Raw genomic sequence first — 20,399 nt, forward strand, 5'->3', positions numbered from 1 at the left:
TGCTTGCACACATGCAAACACACTGTGTGCTATGACGCAATGATACACTATATATACATATTCATTACATTGAAGATTGGTGCATGTTGTTAAAATCTTTATTATGCTGTACTGTCTTTGTAAATTATATCTGGTTTATATTTATAAGGTCAGCTTTTCATTCTCCCCACAGCTGTCTATAATGCTTTGCATTATGATTCATACTCTGTAAAACCATCACAAATCAGCTCATATTTAGATGAAACTTCTCACGTAAGCTTTTCAAGTCAGTGCATGGGCATAGAATGCCCATGCTTTTGAACATGATTCTTGCCAGTCACGCTATGCTGCTCACTGTTAGACAGGTCTCTTTTCCCAGCTAACTAAAGGGCTATTTATTTTTAAATGTTATTTCAAAATAGGTTTGCATTTGAATCAGAAAGAATCCAAATATTTGTAAGGCCTAAGCCCAATATTAGTCACCCTTCAGGTTTATTGTTTCAGTTGCACTGTTCCTCAGCATAATTTATCTATAATTCAACAAATGGGAAGATCTCTGGCTTTATGTTTGGAATCAAAGGGGTGGTCAGCTTTAGCTGGCCAGTTAGTGGACATCATAACCCAGATTCAACTAACTAACCCATTACACTAGCAGAAGCCAGTGCAAGGGTTTTCGCTAGTGCAACAGGGCTCTCCCCCTTTCCCTGCACCACTCTGAAATCTGCTCTGGAGAGTCAGAGGGAAAGATCAGAAGAATGCAATGCTGAAATCCTCTTCTTATTGGCTCATAATTATAGACCAATAAGAGGATGTAATTTCATCCAAGTGTTGGGTTTGGGTGTAAAAGCTTGGCTGGTGTAAATACTGGTCAGGGAAAGTACCTGTTGGAGCTCCTCAGTTAGAGTGGAATGGCAAGAGACTTAGGAATAGGCTAAGGAGATGATCAGGGAAGCCTCTTGGAAACCAGGAACAGAGGAAGAGGCTGGCATCTGAAGAATAGCTGGAGTTCCAGCCTAGGAGCCAATGTTACTAGGATGTCCACATGTTTCCTGTGATTTGGCTTAAAGCATGCTTGGATGGGGCTACTTGATGCAAATGAGTTGCCACCAAGGGTGTTTATCCCATTGCCAGAAATCATCACTGGGTTGCAGCAGCAGAGGCAGAAGGCTGTATAGTACAAGTATTACAAGTATTATGCCTATGAAAAAGGAGACAGCCTCTTTGAAACAAAAAGGAAAGGAAAGTATCCATAAGTGTTTAAATACTTGCCAAGTATCATTTCTGGCTACCCTTGCCCACTTCCCTTCCTTCCCCCTCTTATTGAAGAAAAAATGCCCATAGTTGCTCTGTAGATTTTTTTATTTTTTTTTTAATCCATCATTTTGTCAAGTGGCCATAAAATGCTTCCATTATTCTGTCTAGGAAGTGTTCTTTATCACAGAAAATGTCATTCATTGGATTGACACTTTAATAGACATTAATAGTGATTGTTCATGATTACTATACTTACTCTCAGCACTTGCTTAGTACTTATGTATATGCACAGCTTTATTTTAGTATCTCCAACACTTCAAGGATTTTTATCTACAGTGTTCACACTCACTGCAATGAGGTTTTCTGCTTTATACCGAGGTGACTGTGACACCAGGGTCTCTGCATGACTCTTCAGCAGACACCTCCATTGTTTGCAAACATCATACTTTCCACAATGAAAAAGAATTGACTTTTTGTGTCATTCCATTTTTCTCCTCTAAAACTTTCTATTCAAACATAAGGGGAAATGACAACTACAAAGTAGTTTCTTGAAATACTGTAAAAGTTTCTTGAAATAAGCAATGGATCTACCCTTTCCTATTCATCTGATTCTAATGTGCAAACATATCAGCTGCATATCTTTTCAGAGTACAAAATGGCAGGTCACCACACCAAGGAGCTTACGATCTATAATTTGACAGAGAGAAAGTAACGTAGGAAGGTGGGTGGAGGCTGAACTGAACAGGGAAGCAATTAGCAAATGTTCCAGTTGCAAGTGCTTAGGCTTGGTTGCAGGACATCAGGTAAAAGAACCAGAGCAACTAGACGTCACAGAATACATGGGTTTTGAATGAAGAGAGACAGAAAAATACACAGCATGTGGCCAGAACATGTGGCAACAATTAATATACATTAACAGAGGTTTTGCGTATTATGTTTCTGCTCAAGAAAATGTTACATCATTGTACTTTTTCTGTAAATTTCTTCCTTCTGCACTGTTTCATTTCCATGGTATTAGGCAGGGATTTTAAAAAGCACTAAACCTCTATTTATGAAATATGCTAAGGTGGCTTTGTTGAGGCTGAATGATAAAACCACAGTGAAAGTTTCCTCATGCTTCAGTATTTTTATTTCTTTTCTTTTTCTTTTTTAAAAAAAGATGGATAGAAAGATGGATTGAAAATCAGTGTGGCATAATGGTTAAAGTGTTGGGCTAGGAGCTGGGAGGCCAGGTTTCAAAATCCCACTTGGCCATGAAGCTCACTGACTGGCCTTGGGCTAGTTTCTGCCTCCCAGCCTAACCTACTTCTCAAGGTTGTTATAGGTATTAAATGAGGAGGACGGGAACCATGTATGCCACCTTGAACTCCTTGGAGAAGCATAGAATTGTAGAGCTGGAAGGGAACCCAGGGGTCATCTAGTCCAATCCCTTGAAATGCAGGAATCTACGTCCCCCATCTAATTTGAAACCATACTGGACCCTGTTTGTAAATGTACTAGCAGTTTTATTGCTGCACCACTAGGAGAAAAAGGTAGGTTCTAAATACAGTCAAACAAACAAACAAACAAGTAATAGCAATGAAATTGTTGGATGTTCTTGTAAATATTTTGGTTACATAACCATTTTCTCATGCAAGTGCAATCGGAATTCATTCTTGATTAACAGCCATTTAACCAAATAAAGGTTCAAGGGTTAAGACCATATGGCCAATGTTGCTGCTTTTTTCACACAGTACAATTGAACTTGTTTTACACAAAGGAGTAGGATGTGGCTATACTGATTTGATGAAACCACCTCCATTAGCAAGGTCAGAAAGACTAGAAGCACTGAGCATTCCAATTATCTCTGGACAAATCAACAAAATTAGATGCTACTAATGAATTCATTACTTCAACCTAAGCACATTTTAATGTATTGGATGGTCAGTGATGTCTTTTCTTCGTTGAATAGGTCCATTAACTAAGAAGCTATTGCGTGAAATGTTTTGCCTTTGCTGATCCTTAATGTGTTTTTCTATTAACAGATACAGAAGTGGTGTATAAAAGCAGACTTGGGCATGTTGTTAAACTGAATGTAGAAACAAATACAAGTACGTTATTGCTGGAAAATGCAACTTTTGTAAGTATTAACTCTTTTTACAATTACTATGGCAACAACAAGTTTTATTATGCAGTCACAGACCTAGTGAAATTACTATACTATGTTTGGCAAAGAACCACATATCTTAAATGCATACCAACACAGCTTTTTTGTTTCTCCCCCTCCCCGCCTTCATTTCAAACTCCTGAAGCTTAATTGTTAGCAATGTGACATGGGGGAACTGCTCACCATACTTGTGGAACATCTTCACCTTCTTTCCAGGCAATTCTAGATATGTAGAGCAGAGCAGATTATGGACATGTAGACGCTGGTTTTCCCTGATTATAGCATTAAGTGATTATTTCTGTCTTTTCTCTGAATAAAACTGCTAGGTTTTCTGCTTCTACTCCACTTGGAGATAGTGATGTGATTTTTATAAGCTTTGGCTGTTTTATAAGCTATGTTGTTCCGAGGGTGGTGGGGGAGATGGAATGGCCTAGCCACTATCAAACATGACCTGATAACTGGTTATATTATTGCAGTCTGCTTCATGTGGGTCTTCCTTACTTGGATCTGTCTTCCATTTGTCTGTAAACAAGATGTGAAAAACATTATTACCAAGGATGCTAGCTCTTCTTTTAGCGTGGAACACATGCCACCTGTAGAGAACTATGCTGACTACCAGTTAGTTTTCTCAGATAATTCAAAGTGCTGGATTTGGGTTGTGGCTACCTGAAGGACCACCTGCTCCCACAGAAGCCTGGCCTTTGGTAGTCCTAAGCAGATGTCATCACTCTGTAGTTAGGTTGGTGATGATACAACACAGGGCCTTCTAGTTCTTGTTGCTTCTGAAACTCTCTCCCATTGACCCTATCATTCAGGCTTTGATGAATTTTAGAAGACAACTGAAAATGCTGATCTTTCTCTTAACTTTTAATGAATTTGATTGGTGCTGCTGATAAAATGAATGTGCTGGTTGTGTTATCTGTTCATTTTTGTTATGGATTTTTATTCCTAATTTTCAAAACAATGTTTATGATATTAAAACATATATTTATAATGTCTAAAGAATCCTTGTGATTAAGTGGTGCAATAAAAATATTTTAAATAAATAATTTTGTTTTCAAGTAGGGTTAGGTGGATACAACAAAGTCTTAGCATCACAGAATTGTGGAGTTGGAAGGGACCACAAGGACCATTTAGTCCAACCCTTTGCGTTGCCATATAAAACATATTTACAGTAGTTCAGGACTTGCACAATAGGGGTGGGTGGAATCTGTCACTTTGGGTTTCTCTCATCTTCTAATTTTTCTTGTCTTAAGTACAGGTCTCCACATTGCCACATCAGTTTGTGATTATTATTTTTAGTTCTCAAGAAAATTCATCAGCTCTTAGTGTGAATTTATCCTACTATACCTATGTTTATATGCAGCTTTCCCTAATGCACACATGTGCATTTTTATGTCCCAGGTAAATCTCCTTCCACTATTTGGATGGTGATGACAATCTATTCCAAAACCCCAGAAAACCTTTTCCAGTTGTGCCCTATAAATGCTAAGGAAAAAAGATATCACTATAGTTTCCCCACAATATAAAAACAGCAGTGTCCCATTTCCCAGTTTGTTCCTATTTGTTCTCCTCATTTGACAAGATTTCCATTTTCTGAAGGAAGCCTTCTTGCCTGTAATAGCTTCCTTGATTATGATTATTAACTATACAGACACTCTCACTGATGTATTTCCTGATTTGCATTATACATTCTAGCTGAGCTGGTGTTAACGTACTTTTGAATAATGCCAAATATTCCGGAGATATTTGACTTTCCTCATTTTGACTTTCATCTTCCTTTTTACCAGTCCCCTCATTTTTGGGGACATTTAAAGTAAAATGTAATGGTTGGACTTCCTTACATGTAAGTTGAATTTGATAGCACTGTGGTCACTTTTCCTAGTCAGTTCAACAACACTTGTATCTCACACCAGGTTCTGGGCACCACATAAGATTAAGTTCAGTGTCTCCTCCCTTTGTCAGTTCCATAGCCAGCTATTCTGGGGTACAGTCATTTAGAGTATCTTAGAAATCTTACTTCTTTATCTAGAAATCTTACTTCTTTATCATATCATAATTTTATTATAACTTTATCATTTTCCCTGTTTAAAAGATCAAGAGGCTGTTTAGGCAGCAGAAATATTACTAAGTTCAGGAAGATGCCTTTTTTGCCCCACTATAAATTTAGTTTTCTTCATCATTGCAACAAATTCCTTCTCCTAGATGTATAGCCCTGAGCAAAGATGTAGAGGCTGGCTGCTGGGACTAAAATGAATATAGTATGAGGAGCAAAAGTGAAATTGAGTCAATATTTTCTGTAATATCCATGACAATAATCCAGTGTTGTAGATTGATGTTAAAGGTAGGTCTTGGTTGAAGGCTACTACACAAATGAATGTATTTTAGAAGTGAGCCTTTGTTTCTTAAACAGTGGATGTGGTGCAGTTTTATGTCCCCCTCCCTATTTCTTATGTTCAGTTGAGGGGGGGGGGGGAGAGGACACTAACTGTACTTTAAAAGCAATTAAAATTGATGCAGTAGTAGTGCATAGCAAATGAGACTGTTGAGCAAAGATTAAAGGACCAGCCACACAAAAAACAGCAACACAGGGTATGTTTTTAGTCAGGAAGCACAATTACCGGTAAACAAGAAAGGCTGGAGCTACGTTGTTATTGCAGGCCGATCTGGAAACTAATTCAGTATCTCAGATATTGTAGAAATTTGCCACTTAACTTGTGGGAAAAGTTAAAACAATGTGTCCTTAATTATACTGTTTCTTGGTACATGAGTGTGTGCTTTATTTGCTTGGAAAAGAACGGATACTTTGGGCAAACACAAATGTCAAGAGACATGTTAAAGTTGTTTACTGAAGCGGGGCTTAGAAGTTACATTCTTCTGTTCCCCTCATTTCATTGCATGGTCCTCTAGTCTCAGGGCCACAGTGGACTGATAGTTCGTTTCAGAGTACAGAACTACTTCTACTTTCAGCAAAAACTAATGTTTGTATTCCTAGAATACGTGAAACAATAAAGGTTGAGAATGGAGGAGGTGTTTTATCTTTCTGTCTCCATTTGACTATCACCCCTGTCATCTGTGGTACTGGCAATACTTGTGGTCACGGTTGTCAAGTGCATTCCTGGGCGCAGAGAAGAGGCTGGTGCTGCTTGTCCAAGGAGCATCGCACCCTCATGTATCACTGTCAAGTAGAGAATTAAAACTCAGGTCACGAAAGGCACTTTTTCGAGAAAAGGCAAGAAATTCAATCTGCAACTCGTTTTACACAGTTTTGCCCAATCCTGCTGTCAGTAGAATGAGAATCCTCTTATCTTTTACTTTTTTAAATGACAACTAATTAAATCTATGATTCCCTTTTAATATTTTTTAATGTAAATAAAATTTTGGGGATACTTCAGATAAGTTGGGAAAGAGTTGTGTTAACAAAACAACAGAATATATACATTAGTTAAGGGAGTAATCACATGTTGTTGTCTTTACATGTTGTTGCCAACAACTCGGTGTTTGATAATCTCCAAAACAGATATACTTGATGGAACTGCATAACTTTAAAGTCGGTTGATGCAGCCAATATGCACCACAGAAAGCAAAATCAGACATAATAGATGATTTCCTTTGTTTTTATTTGACCTGCTAGCATATTTTTTTTTTTTTGGGGGGGGGGGGTTAGATATATTTTTTACATAGAAAGACCTGTGTTTGTACTGTAAGAAATGAAGCATTTTGTTGTTTTTATTTGTTTTGTTATTTAAACTGCTCTGTAGTTAATATCCTTAAAACTACTTCTGGACCTTGTTCTTGAATTTGCTGCCAATCCACTATATGTTTCAGTTGCCAAATTATTTAATTAGAGATTTGCAAGAGAGCCTAAAACTGAACCAGGCGTACATGGAGAGCTCCCTTCAGGGTTCTATAAATTGTTCACCTTGTGAATTTTGAAAATATTCCAAATATTTATTTGCTGGGATGACTCCAGGCAAATATTTTTATATGTGGGGTGGCATTATCTATTTACTATATATTGTATAACAGTAAAACATACTGTTATATCAGGAAAATCCAGCTCCTTGACACTTGAACTATAAATATATGCACAAAATGATACAAAAACTAGAAAAGTGCTTACTTTCGAGTGACCATGTGGTCAGGCTTAGTATGAAAAGCTGGTAGATCTCATGAGGCTCCTAGGGCCTCCTGCCCCAGACCTCTCTCCAATATGCGCTCTGACGAACATTAAATGCTTTTAATCCATGAAGGAGTTCTATCAAATCATATAAATCCCAGAACTGCTCTTTGCTTCTGTTTTCTTCGAGATTGCCTCTAGCCTGAATTTAAGTATTTGGGAGATCTTTGGTTTAAGCTGGTGTTGATACAGCATTCAATTTGAATACTTGTCTTTTCCAAGTCTCAAAAATGAGCTGTGGGTAGTCCCACAGAGCAGTAGAGTAGTAACTTCACTAAGGTGTGCATGGGGGTCCATATGTAAAGTTTTCATTAGGGACGGTTCTCCTGCTCCAAGTGATGCCCAGGTAGAGCAGCTATGAGTCAGAGATCACAGTTTTACAGCAGTCTAAAGTCCAAATAGAGCAAAAAAAAAAAAAACCCCAAGAAGCCAGGCCAAAAAGCAATCCAAAGTCTAAACACAGTGGCAACACAGGACGAAAGATCTAGAAACTGTCTTAGGGTAGCAGTTTTTCCCCTTGTGCAGCAAGCAGCTAGGTGGCAGGCAAAGACAAGTGAGGGAGCTAGTTCAAGGATGTTGTACTAGTCCTCTGTGCTTGGAAAAGGAGACTTTTAAACCTGAGTTTTCAGAGCCCCACTCAGAACACAGCTGCACATTGCTTACAGATTTGCTTTGTTCACGAGGAGTAGCTTATTCACAAGTATTCTTTTATTTCCTTATATGTCAAGTCCAGCATCTTGAACTAGCTCTGGAAACAGCTACACTAGAAACACAATGGTACTAAAGATGCTGACAGAATATATTTATTCGGGGGTGGGGGTGGAATGTAATATGAGAATGCCAACTCCATGATGTTAACAGCCAGGTTGCAACATTCTGCCCAAGCTGAAGTTTCTTGACGATCAATGGACTATCTAGAAGTCACTCAAGTATGAATGACTTTGTCTAGAACTTAGTCTTCCATTCCTATGATTTCATTAACTTTGTTTTATTTGAATTCATTGTCTTAATTTGTGATATTTTTTTGTCAAATATGATAATGTATTTTAATGTTATCTTGATGCTCCTTTGGACAAATCTATGGGACAGTTTTCAGGGGAGGAACAATCATTTGCAATAATTAGTAATGGTTTGTTTGTTTTGTTAGGAACAACATATATTTGCTTAAATAGACTTGAAAGAGAAGTTGCTGAATTACAATTTATTACTAAACTAAAAACTATGGAGATACCTAGTCTGAACAGAGATATTGGATTCATGTCTCATTACCTATGCTAATGCTATTTTTGGTCATCTGCATACTATCCCTTGTTTTTTCATGTAAGACTAATTGCACTCGTTAACAGTCGTCAACAGGTTTACCAAACCCATTGAGTCCATCCATCTCCTACTTCCCTTCTGAGAAAAACCCCACCCCACCCTCCCACTATATATATAAGGGTCTGGTGACTTCTGTTTCAGTGTATCTGAAGACGTGTGCATGCACACAGAAGCTTATACCCAGAACAAACTTAGTTGGTCTCTAAGGTGCTGCTGGACAATTTTTAATTTTGACTGCGTCAGACCAACACGGCTACCTACCTGAATATATTTGCTTGTTTAACTTAGTATTATGATTTTTGACAGTTTACTTGAAGCAGTTCACAAAATGTTGTTTAAACACATTAGTAATTCATTGGTAATGCCAACAAATGCTCTATTTTGTGCTAATTAACTCACTGCTGTGTATTCAAATTGCCCATTCCTATGGGACAAAGCTCCTGTCAACCTAGCAGTTTGAAAGCACGTCAAAGTGCAAGTAGATAAATAGGTACCACTCCGGTGGGAAGGTAAACGGCGGTTCCGTGCTTCTCTGGTTCACCAGAAGCGGCTTACTCATGCTGGCCACATGACCCGGAAACTGTACGCTGGCTCCCTCAACCAATAAAGCAAGATGAGCGCCGCAACCCCAAAGTCATCCATGACTGGTCTTAATGATCCGTCCCTTTACCTTTACCTATGGGACAAAGAGGGGCATAAGCTCAGGCGCAAGACATTTCCCCACTATACTTTCCATTTTAGTTGTAATATATAATTCAGCTACAGATAAATACTCTTTCCATCTTCCCTGCACTATTGATGTGCCTTGTGCTTGACCTCTTTGTTCTTCAGATGGGAAGTATCTTCATATCCACGTAAAAAGAAATCCCTTCAGTGGTTCCATTGCTTCAAGTATGCTCTGGTCCTTCCTCTACATCAGCTCCATTAAATTCTTTCTGACACCACCATTACCTCTTGATTAAATTATAGCCTTGAATTCAATTGGGTGTCATGTATTCTTATCTAGACAAAAAGTGTTATTAGTTTGATAATGTTCCCTTCTCCTTTTCCATTTTTGCCACACCACTGAGGATTTTAAATCTTCTGTAAAGCATTTTCTTAAATAAAAAGTAGGTGTTGTGTAAAATGTTTGGACCAGGGGGGAAAAAAATCTCACTGCATGATATATGTACAGTGGTACCTCGCAAGACGAATGCCTCTCAAGACGAAAAACTCGCAAGACGAAAGAGTTTTTCATTTTCTGAGTTGCTTTGCAAGACGGATTTCCGTATGGGCTTGCTTCGCAAGACGAAAACGTCTTGCGCCTTTTTTTTAAAACCGCCAATGCATTCCTATGGGAAACCGTCAATACACAGTGGTGCTTCGCAAGACGAAAAAATTCGCAGAACGAATTAATTTCGTCTTGCGAGGCACCACTGTATCTGCATTTTTATCAAGAAATCATGCTGCCTTGTTGCTTCTTGCATCAATTGCTTTTAAACTCTCTTGGTGTTTTTAATACTGTACTTTAATACTTGTTTTGTTTAATACTTGTTTTATTTTAAGAACATCACTTTCTCTGGGGTCTTTTAAAATGTAATATATATATACAATGTAATTGAAATGTCTAAGACAAAGTGTTCTTCATGTAACAAACTTACCAACACTGTGTTCTTTTCGTAGGTAACTTTCAAAGCATCAAGATATTCAGTCTCCCCAGATTTAAAATATGTTCTCCTTGCATATGACATCAAACAGGTAAGCTAGCAGTTGGCTAAAAATAAAATTAGAATACATGTTGGTTAGAAGTCTGAGCATAGTAATATGCAGAAAATTATACTTAAAACATCCTCATTTATGAAACAATATATATTTAACTCTTTTAATACTGATGACATCATGTGTTAATAGGATGGATTCAAAGTGTTGGTCCCATTTGCTTTTTGGATTAAGCTTGTTTTGGTTAGAATTTCTTACTACTGACATTTCTGTAAGGTTGTCTTGATGTATTAACAATTCTTTATTACATTTGGATAACTTTTTTTTTTTTACAGTAGTGTAATTCTGTGGGTTAAACCATATGCCATTCCAAAGATCCATAATCAAGATCTATTGCTTTTAAAAAATTAAGGGCAATAGGGGGCAAGGTCTGGGATGGGGGGAATTGGATCGGGATGAAAACTCTAGGGAAGGCAAGAATGTGTGCATATGCAAGATTGACTTTTCCAAGGGATCTAAACAACTTGGCACCAAATCGCTTATAGACATAGTCAGGTTGTTAAGATCAACATAGGGGGCCCTCTCCACAGAGGCACATCTGGCATCTTCATTATCTAGGTGCCCTTTGACAACTGAGCTATATATTTTTAGGATTCATCCTACTTAAAATTGTTGGAAATTGGTTTTAATATTGTGTTTTTAAATTGATGTGCCCCCCACCCTTGTGGCCTTATGGTTATGGGAGGATAAGAAATCAAATAAATATCACCATCATTAGCTAGGTAAAATAATTAATATGAACCTAGAAAAATGCATAGAAACATTAGGAAATGGCATGGTAGAACTGTGCTACTTACCTGACATCTCTCTGGTCTTAGGCTGAGGCTGAAGTGACAAATAAAGAAAAGAATTAAAATATGAAAATTATGAGTATGCTAAGGTGGAATTAAAGTGTCATTAAGTTAGAGGTCTGTGAGCTGAGCTTTTATTCTTATACATACAATATAGGTAGCAGACCCTTAGATAATGGCCACTCTGTTGAAGATATTTCAACTTGCTTAGACCAATTGCACTTCTGTTGGCCACTTCGGAATGCTACAAGAGATTGCATGTTTGAATACGCTGTCATGTTTAAAAAAACAAAAGCAAAAACTGAAAACAACTTGCTACCAAATTCTTTTTCAGGTTTTAGCATGTATATGTGTGTTCTTTGAAAAACAGGATGGAACTTAGAACATATACTCTATACCATAATAATAATTTTATACCCCACCCATCTGGCTGGGCCTCCCCAGCCACTCTGGGCAGCTTCCAAGTGTATATAGCTCATATTGGCCAAGCAAATTTCCTAGAGTGACATGAATGAAATGGTTGTTGCCATTTCATCCCCACTTTTGCTTATTTCTCCATTTACATGGTTACAGTGGATTGCATGTTAACAAATTACAATGTGTGTCAGCAGCATCACCATTGCTGCTAGCAGGTCAAATTTGCCTTATCATGTTCTGTTGTACCTTTTTTCCAAGAACATCAGAGTGAGTTACAAATCAGAGTTAGTTTCCTGTCCATAATTGTCATTAAGTGAGGTAATTGTCTTCAAAGTCACACTAGTCTTCAAGAGATGTCATTTGAATAAGAAGAATCTTTAGAAAAGGTGGACTTGCTAGAAAATAATATTCCACCTTCCCTTCTTATTTCCTCCTAGTGACAGTTTAGAAATAGAGATTTCTAAATAAAATATTATAGTTCCTTGGGTAATACACATTACATAAAAGAGTGGACAATTTTTACATCAAAACTATTGCATGAAGACGACTGAAAAGTTTAAACAAATTGAATAAAAAAATGAGGACACACGTTCCACCCAACATTTGCCCTGAAATTGTAATTAGAGCCATAGCTATTTTGATGTTTGGATTAAAAATAAATGCAGAGTTAAATTAAATAGTTGAATATTTATTTTTATGTTGTCAGCATTTTCTTTAATCTATTTTCTGCTTGGAAAGTCAAACTTTAATTAAATTTGAAGTTGTTTCAGCACAATTAAGAATATCCTTTATTCATAACGGGATGTAAATTTGCATGAAAATAAGCTTTCTTTGAATACAAAAGTAATAATTGAATGAATCATTTAAATCATGCTGGATACGATAGAATAAGGAAAGTTGTTAGATGCATGCTTTTGCAGTTGTTGTGATGTTGCTCTATAAACTTGGACTATTAAAATAAGTGTATGTTAATTCTTAGTGGGGAAAGTTCACTTCAGCTTTTGTATCCAGAACTGAAGTTATTCTCCCACCCCCCAATACAGATGTTTAGCTACATTTTGCATTTTTAGGAGCATTATGTGACCCAGAAAAGCAGCAGATGAGCAAACAGGACACCAGGTGTTGCTATGAAAAAACTGACCAAATCTTGTATTGACTGGAGCAGGCAGGGTAAGGACTGGCATGGCAGTAGGGTCAGGATCAGTTCTTCATTCCACCCACCCAATGCTGGTTGAATAGAATCAGCTGGGGTTGAACCATACTAGACTTGTTCCTTGGGAGTTGGCCAGTGTTGAACCTTGTTATGTTGCAAGTCAAGCTGGCAAGGTCTCGCTGGGTGACCAGGGTGAGCATTCCAGCCAGGCAGAGACCTCACCCTGAGCTTGGGTGTACTATGGCCACCCTCCCTCCTTTGTTATGTTGATTCTGCCCAATGCCATTTCCACGCATGTACAAAACAGTGTTCTTCCTTCTAACAAAAGAAAGCCATAATTGCAGATCCAGTCACAGTGACACAACTCCTGCTGCCCCCAGGGAACAAAGACCTAGTCTAAGATGGATATAAAAAACTGCACAGGACAATGTTCTGGGATTTTAAAATTGGCCGCAACTTTATTGATTCTAGATGTAGGTAGGCTTTGGCTCAGACATCAGGCGTGTATCTGTTCTCAGCCCGCTGTTGGCGGGGGTCTGACACTTGAGCAGAGTCAAACCTGGAATGGAAGGACCATCTCAAGGCAAGGGTCTACCTAGGCTGCTGCTGGAAGCTCTATGGCCCTGAACAAGGCTAATACAGCCTAAATGTAGGCACAGTAATCCTAAATGGTATTATAAGTAAATTGTCAATGAAAAGGTGAGATAAAGGATTCAGATTACTGGAGCCCAGTTTATGGATTCTTTAAAAATCATCCCTCATATATGTGTATGACATTCTGCTTTACTAGTCATGGAAGACTTTGATTCTGGTTATAAAAGTTTTCACACATGACCTACTGATGAATTAAACTGTTTAAGTGACTTTGAGCACGACAGACATCATCCCAAAATTCTTTTCCTTTTCAAGGATTTGATATGAAATATTCAGATACCTAGGAAATATCTCCAGTTAGGTAGGGCAGATATATCATTGTGTTTCCATTCCTCAGATTAAGTGTGGTAAGGCTTCAGGAGTTTTTATCATGTGGTCTGTACACGGATTGGCAAATGAGGCCTCTGAAGCAAGTTGGAAATGGTAGATCTTTGGTTATTAATCCTTTGTTTAGTTTCTCTCTTCCCACTGTCAAACCATGAAATAATTATTTTAGTGACTCATTTCACACATAAAGCTAAGCCAAACTTTGGCTTACAATTAGCAAGCTAGCATGCTGGTGCACGTTTAGAACAGACTTTGGCAGTGGCGTAGCGTGGGGGGTGCAGGGGGGGCCCGGCCGCACCGGGCGCTACATCTGGGGGGGGGGGCGCTCGCACTCGCAGCTCTCTGCCCCTACCTGGCTCACTCACTCACTCTGCAGTGCTGGCTGTGCGAATCCGATCCAAGCCGCCGGGTCACCGCCCACTGTGGAGGGGAGGGTCCCAGGCGTGCGGTGCGGTGCGGTGCGGAGAGAGAGCGAGGGACTATCTGGGGGGGGGGACAGTGCAGCGGGGGGGGGGGCGCAAATTACTTGCCTTGCCCCGGGTTAGGGGGCGCAAATTACTTGCCTTGTCCCGGGTGCTGACAACCCATGCTATGCCACTGGACTTTGGTTAATGTTCATAGTTAATTCCACAACTGCAGAATGAAAATAAAATGATGATAAAATACCAGCTGATACTTCACTACCATTTTCAATGTCTGCCACCACTTGGGAGTTGTGGCATGATACTTTTGTGGTTGTTCATGGATTAAAGAAGGAATAGGCAGGAGAAGTGGTGTTCAATAGCGAGGAGGCTACCTCCTCAGGAGATGTTCTGTACTTCAGTTTTCTACTTTAATATGGCTGCTAGCCTTCCTTTCATACACACCTCAGTAATTTCTGTTTTAATTGCTCAGGTTCTTATAATTACAATTTGAGAAAACAGTTTTGAGGCTGTAACTTGGTTTTAGCTTTTCTTCCCCCCCCCCAAAAAAGCTACTTGTCATTTGTCAAAGATATTTTTTTACAAAATACATCTATTCACAGAACAAGCATTTGCTTTCAATCATATTGACAGGCTTACTAAACTGCAGAATGCTCTCTGAAGAATCTTTGAGAAAAATCTCAAAACCCAGTAATAAATTTCCAATTACATTGCTCAAGTTCAACCATTTTGGTTGAACTTACTTAAATAGTAGAATAATTTGTTTATAGCAACTATTTATAGCATGCTGATTTTTCCATCCACATAATTCTGTACTGTAATAAGCTCATCAGTTTTGGCAGGTGGCGGTGATGATTGGAAGGCTGGGTGAGCAACACGAGACAATTAGAAGACTTCTGAGTCTTTTTATTCCTTCCACTTCACCTCACCCACTATAGTTGGTATGTGAGCAAGTGGCAATGCTAGACCTAAGGCCTCACTTTGCTTCAATATTGGTAACACTGTGGTTTCAGTGGAGGACTGTCAAACTTTGAGTAGCTAGCCTGAAATCCAAATTAGTCCAAGTCCTGTGCAGACAAGATAGATAGATAGTGCAGACACTATGAGGTATGGCACTTGCTTAGTCTTCACTAAAAAAGAAAAGGAAGTTTCTTGGAGGGCCAGGGATACATACTAAGGCTTTGCAGAGACAGGTGAACACTTATTTATGGGAGGCATCCAAGTGCAATGGATAGCAAGCCAGCAGCTCTCTCTTCAGATAAGCTGCTATGCTGGTATAAAATGTAAGGTGCTTAGGTACAAGGTGGCCAATCTACAGCTCAAAATATCTAACAATTTTCAGACTTTACAATGGGAATGGGAGAGTATTTTCTTACCCCATCCTAGCAGAACTGGATTCTATTGTGTAGTTGAGGGGTAGGCCTGGGCCTATCCTCTGCAGGCATTCTAGCAGCAAAACATTTATGTTTTGCACAGCAACAGTGTGACTAAAGCCAGCAGCAATATTGCAAATGCCCAGGTAAATTAGTTAGACTGACCCTGTTTGTGAAGGGAAATTTTCCTCCATTCTTGATACACATCTACTGCTGCCTCTAAGAAGTGGCCAGCTCCTTGCTGTTCTTAACTGGCCATGAGTCACTCCTTTATCACAAAAGGCAAGTTCAAAAAAGCCATCCATACACTGTCTGTCTTAAAACTAGTAATGCCAGAAGAGGCCAACCTCAGAGCCCTAAAACTTGTCTGGTATTAAGATTCTCTGCTGAGATCCTTCTGTATTTTTCTACACCAGAGGTTGACAGAAGGTAGATCAGCATCTAATGGCAGATCTGCTGGCTATTGACAATAGTTCAGCAAGGGTTTCTGAATTCCAATTTTTAACAGCAAGAAAAAATGAACAAAATAAGGGAACAAGGGAGGTGTTCATGGTGAGTTCTGGCACCCCTTTTTCTAGAAAAATAGCATTGCCTATAAGTATTCTAGCTAAGACTCTGAAACAATTGCCAAAGATAAGTACACTATTTGCACATCATGGTAAATGGCCCAGGCTGAGATCAGCTAACTGGGGAGATGGGATTGCCTCGTTTGCTGTGGTACTATGACATTTTGTAAACTGCTTGGGGAGGCTGTATACCAGAAAGTGATTTATAAATGCTTAGAACTAACCAACCAACCAACTGGGTCGGCCATTAGAGGGACAATTGTTTCCTGTTCCTTTGCCATATTCAACATAAATAGTTGTTACTATTTAGTCAAACTATCCATATTAGCATAAGTGAGCTATTTCTTGCTTGACTTTCCAATGAAGGAGAAGTGGAAACTGGTGTCATATTTTTTGAAGTACCAATTAGTTATATAGTGGCCACACTTACCAAGATATAGAAATGTGTGAAGTACGCAATTACAATGGCTGACTTCCTAAAACTACTAATTGATTCATGGTTTCTCCAGTGTTTTTTTCCTCTTGGTTCTGTAAGCTAAAGCACAAATGCTTACAGATCCTGTATGTCTCTCCCCTGGGGAAACAATAAGTTGAACAATGATTTCGACATTGGACATTCCATCTCCATGGATACCACAGAGATTATCTGAAGCTCTGTCCTTGTTTTGTAACCCATGTCCTTTGACATGACCTGTTTCTTTCAGTTGTGCAGACAGTTTTGACAATATCAGGTTTCCGGGGATGACAGAATAATTCAGGGAAGAATGACATTAGTGTAATCAGTACTGTAAATCAATTAAATAATAATTTATCAGCCACTAGCCAGTTCAATAAATATGTACATATACATGTATACATGTATACATGTATACATGTATATGTATACTACCAAAACATTATGATAAGTGTCTTTTTTGAAATGCTGATGGAATGCCATCCTATAAATGTCTACAAGAATTAAGTCCCATTAAGTTCAGTGACATTTACTTCCGGGTAAGTGGCTGTAAGATGCAGAGTAAAGCTGCAAGTTATTGCTAGATCTAAGTCCATCTTGAATGTTTCAAATTTGCTATTCTATTAGCACAAGAGAATAGTAACACTTAAGAATCAAAATTCGAACCCCTGCTATAGTGCATATAGAATGCAGTAGAACCTCTTGCTGTTTGGCTAACTAACCAAAAAAACAACAAAATGGTGTATGTTAGTCCTGATATTCAAATAACACAATCAGTGTCAAAATTGTACTAATAATTCTACTGAATAAACACTTTTGTTGTGTTTCATAGGTGTGTAGTACTGAAAATTTGGGTATTAAAATGTATTTCAAATACTAGAATCATAGAATCATAGAGTTGGAATAGACCACAAGGGCCATCGAGTCCAACCCCCTGCCAAGCAGGAAACACCATCAGAGCACTCCTGACATATGGTTGTCAAGCCTCTGCTTAAAGACCTCCAAAGAAGGAGACTCCACCACACTCCTTGGCAGCAAATTCCACTGTCGAACAGCTCTTACTGTACAAACTAAATGGTATTTCTTAACACTCAGAAAATATATTGGTATTTTCTGTAGGAATTACCTTTTAGCCCTGCTGTGTTTTGCATTTGTATACTTTCTCGATGTTTTAGATACAGTGGAGTTGGCTTCTATAGCTGTTCTATAGGGTTTTAGTAGTCTTTTACTGATGGATCATACTGAGTTAAGTTTGGTGAGCTTGGCTCATGCATACATACCACACTCTGGGAGGTCATATGAACAAAGTCTGCTGATGAATAAATCAGTAATTTACACAGGATATCTACATTGTCATATAGGACTCTGAAAAATGATTTTACACAGTGTGTTTGAAAGCCATTACATGATATAATTAGAATTGTGCATCCATTGGGAATTTGAAGTCACTCCTTAATCCTCTTGATTTTCAAGAGCACCATGCTGAGAGTCAGGGCACCTGCTTTTGGTAGGACTCAGTGACGCCACTGTGCGTGCTAAAGTGTTCTACAAAATCCTTTTCATCAGAGCTCATTTTAACGATCCCCACAAACTCTTTCCCTTTATCTACAGGCACAAAGCCAGGCAATCCTGGAAAATTGCCCTCACTAACAACAGCATACCTTTCCATTTTAATGTACGAAACATTTTTAGCAAATCCAATTTTTTTAGAAAATGCATTTTTAAATTAAATATGTCAATAAATACTATGTTGTGGTTGAAAATCTGCAGTAGCTTGCTGCAGAGAATGTGGTGTGTACTATGTCTCGTGCATTAAATATTTAAACAATATGCCATTAGTATTGATGAATTTAGCTGCAAGTGAACACTTAATCTTAAAAAAATATTGAATCACAGTATTCTGAATTTTAATCTTACTGACAGCCTATACAGAAGCACCATGGGGTACTAAATAGCAGAGGTGTACCTAGAGGCCCTGGCACCCCCAGCAAAGAGTCCCTCCTCCACAAAAAATCACAATACCACGATAGCCACTTTAGCAATTTCTCCATTTTATATGATCCATGTAATCAAAGCATCTGGAGTGAGGACAAGGCAAGGATGAACGAGGACGAGGCTAGGAGGGCAACCACCACCACCACATGCCTTTGTGCCACAGTGCAAGAAGGAAGAAAGCTTCTCTCCCATGTTTGATCTCACGGCAATATCAGTGGTGCGTCGGCACTCACATATATGTCATATATTCAGTAGTCTATAGTCTGATAGGTGAATTTTGCACACACCCACACCCTGGGCATGCACAGGTTTCACTGACCCATATGTATGCCTCTGCTAAACAAACTTGATAATTTTTGCATTTAAAGAAGAAAAACAACTGTATAGCTTTGCTAACAATCCTTTTTATGCGTACTTTGGTTAGTAGCATTCTTTAATTTGATACAACAATCTAAAATAACTTTTGTATTTTGTATTTATTTAATGTTCTTACTGCATTAAGAGATAATAGTAATATATATCATTTTGTAAATTATCCATACTCTAGTAATCTCCAGATTAGACAGCCATGGGATATGTGAAACAACCTTTGAAGACTGTTGAGAAACAGCAGTTAGTGCCTATACTATGCTAGCTGTACTTTACCAGTCTGTTCTGGACTATTAAGTGAATGACCAGAGTACTTGAAGTACCACCTGCCTTCATCTTTACCTAGCCATACAACTTCACTGGAGGGCTTTCTAATGACAACACTGTCATCCATGGTGAGCTGAATGACTGCCAAATAAAAGGTTTTTATGTGCGTGATGGCACCCCAGTCATGTAACACTCTAACCATAGGGGTTATTTTGCTTCAAATACAAATATGGTTGAGCAGTGATGGTATAGGTTGGCAGCATTTATCAACATCTAGATTCTAAAACATTAGTTCCTCAAGCCTGCTGCAAAATTTTGTACACACCTTTCTTTTTTCTGTTGGAATTCCTACAGCTAAACTGTTTGTGACATAAATTCCACTGGCTTCGTGTAGCAACCTCACTCATTACCTAGAAAGGACCATGTTTACAACAGGATTTGGGGCTATAGTAACTACTTAGAGATTTTTGAAATATTAAGTGGCATATAAATGCTTTAAATAAATCAATAAAATAAGTGATAAAAGAATTAAAATTAACAGGGCTTGTATAAGTGGAGATTTTATATCTTGCATCAAACATAATAACACTATTTTGCATCCTTGTATGAGTGCTTATTTGCTCATTATAATTTAGTCATAGTAAATCCCCCTGACCATCAAAGGTGAACACAATCAAACAAACTGTTGGCAATATTCTTCCTTAATGAGTAAACTCAGCAGGAGCAGCAACAGCATCAACAGTTGTTAGTAGACTGAAATTATAAGTCTCCAAAAAGGTCAGAAATAAAGTTCGCAGGCAAGATAGCCTGGGTACCAGCTCCATTAATTATTGTAAGTGTATAACTGAAATATAATAACACGTTTTGAGGGTTTAAAGTAGATATTTCATCTCTGAAGAACAAGCATTTTACCTTAACTATGACTGCACTTTTCAGTCATATCTGAGCTCTTGTAACAGACACACTGTTCTTTT

The 20,399-nt window shown here is 38.4% G+C and overlaps 1 protein-coding gene and 1 long non-coding RNA gene across 4 annotated transcripts in view; one reads left to right on the plus strand and one right to left on the minus strand.

Annotated features, from left to right (window-relative positions):
- Window positions 1-20,399, plus strand: part of DPP10 (dipeptidyl peptidase like 10) — a 542,405-nt gene that overhangs the window by 416,915 nt on the left and 105,091 nt on the right. For all 3 annotated transcript variants that reach the window (XM_083408081.1, XM_083408080.1, XM_083408082.1), the window contains 2 exons: window positions 3,258-3,352; window positions 10,542-10,616. In XM_083408081.1, the coding sequence (XP_083264207.1) occupies window positions 3,258-3,352; window positions 10,542-10,616 (170 nt within the window). The remainder of the gene's footprint in view (window positions 1-3,257; window positions 3,353-10,541; window positions 10,617-20,399) is intronic.
- LOC310665411 lies at window positions 6,203-11,777 on the minus strand. Its single transcript, XR_014505460.1, has 3 exons — window positions 11,435-11,777; window positions 10,520-10,621; window positions 6,203-6,557 (listed from the first exon to the last, which is right to left on the minus strand). It is a non-coding gene; the product is annotated as an uncharacterized lncRNA (long non-coding RNA).

Source organism: Podarcis tiliguerta, assembly GCF_965153285.1.
Source record: "Podarcis tiliguerta genome assembly, chromosome: 1".
NCBI lineage: Eukaryota > Metazoa > Chordata > Lepidosauria > Squamata > Lacertidae > Podarcis > Podarcis tiliguerta.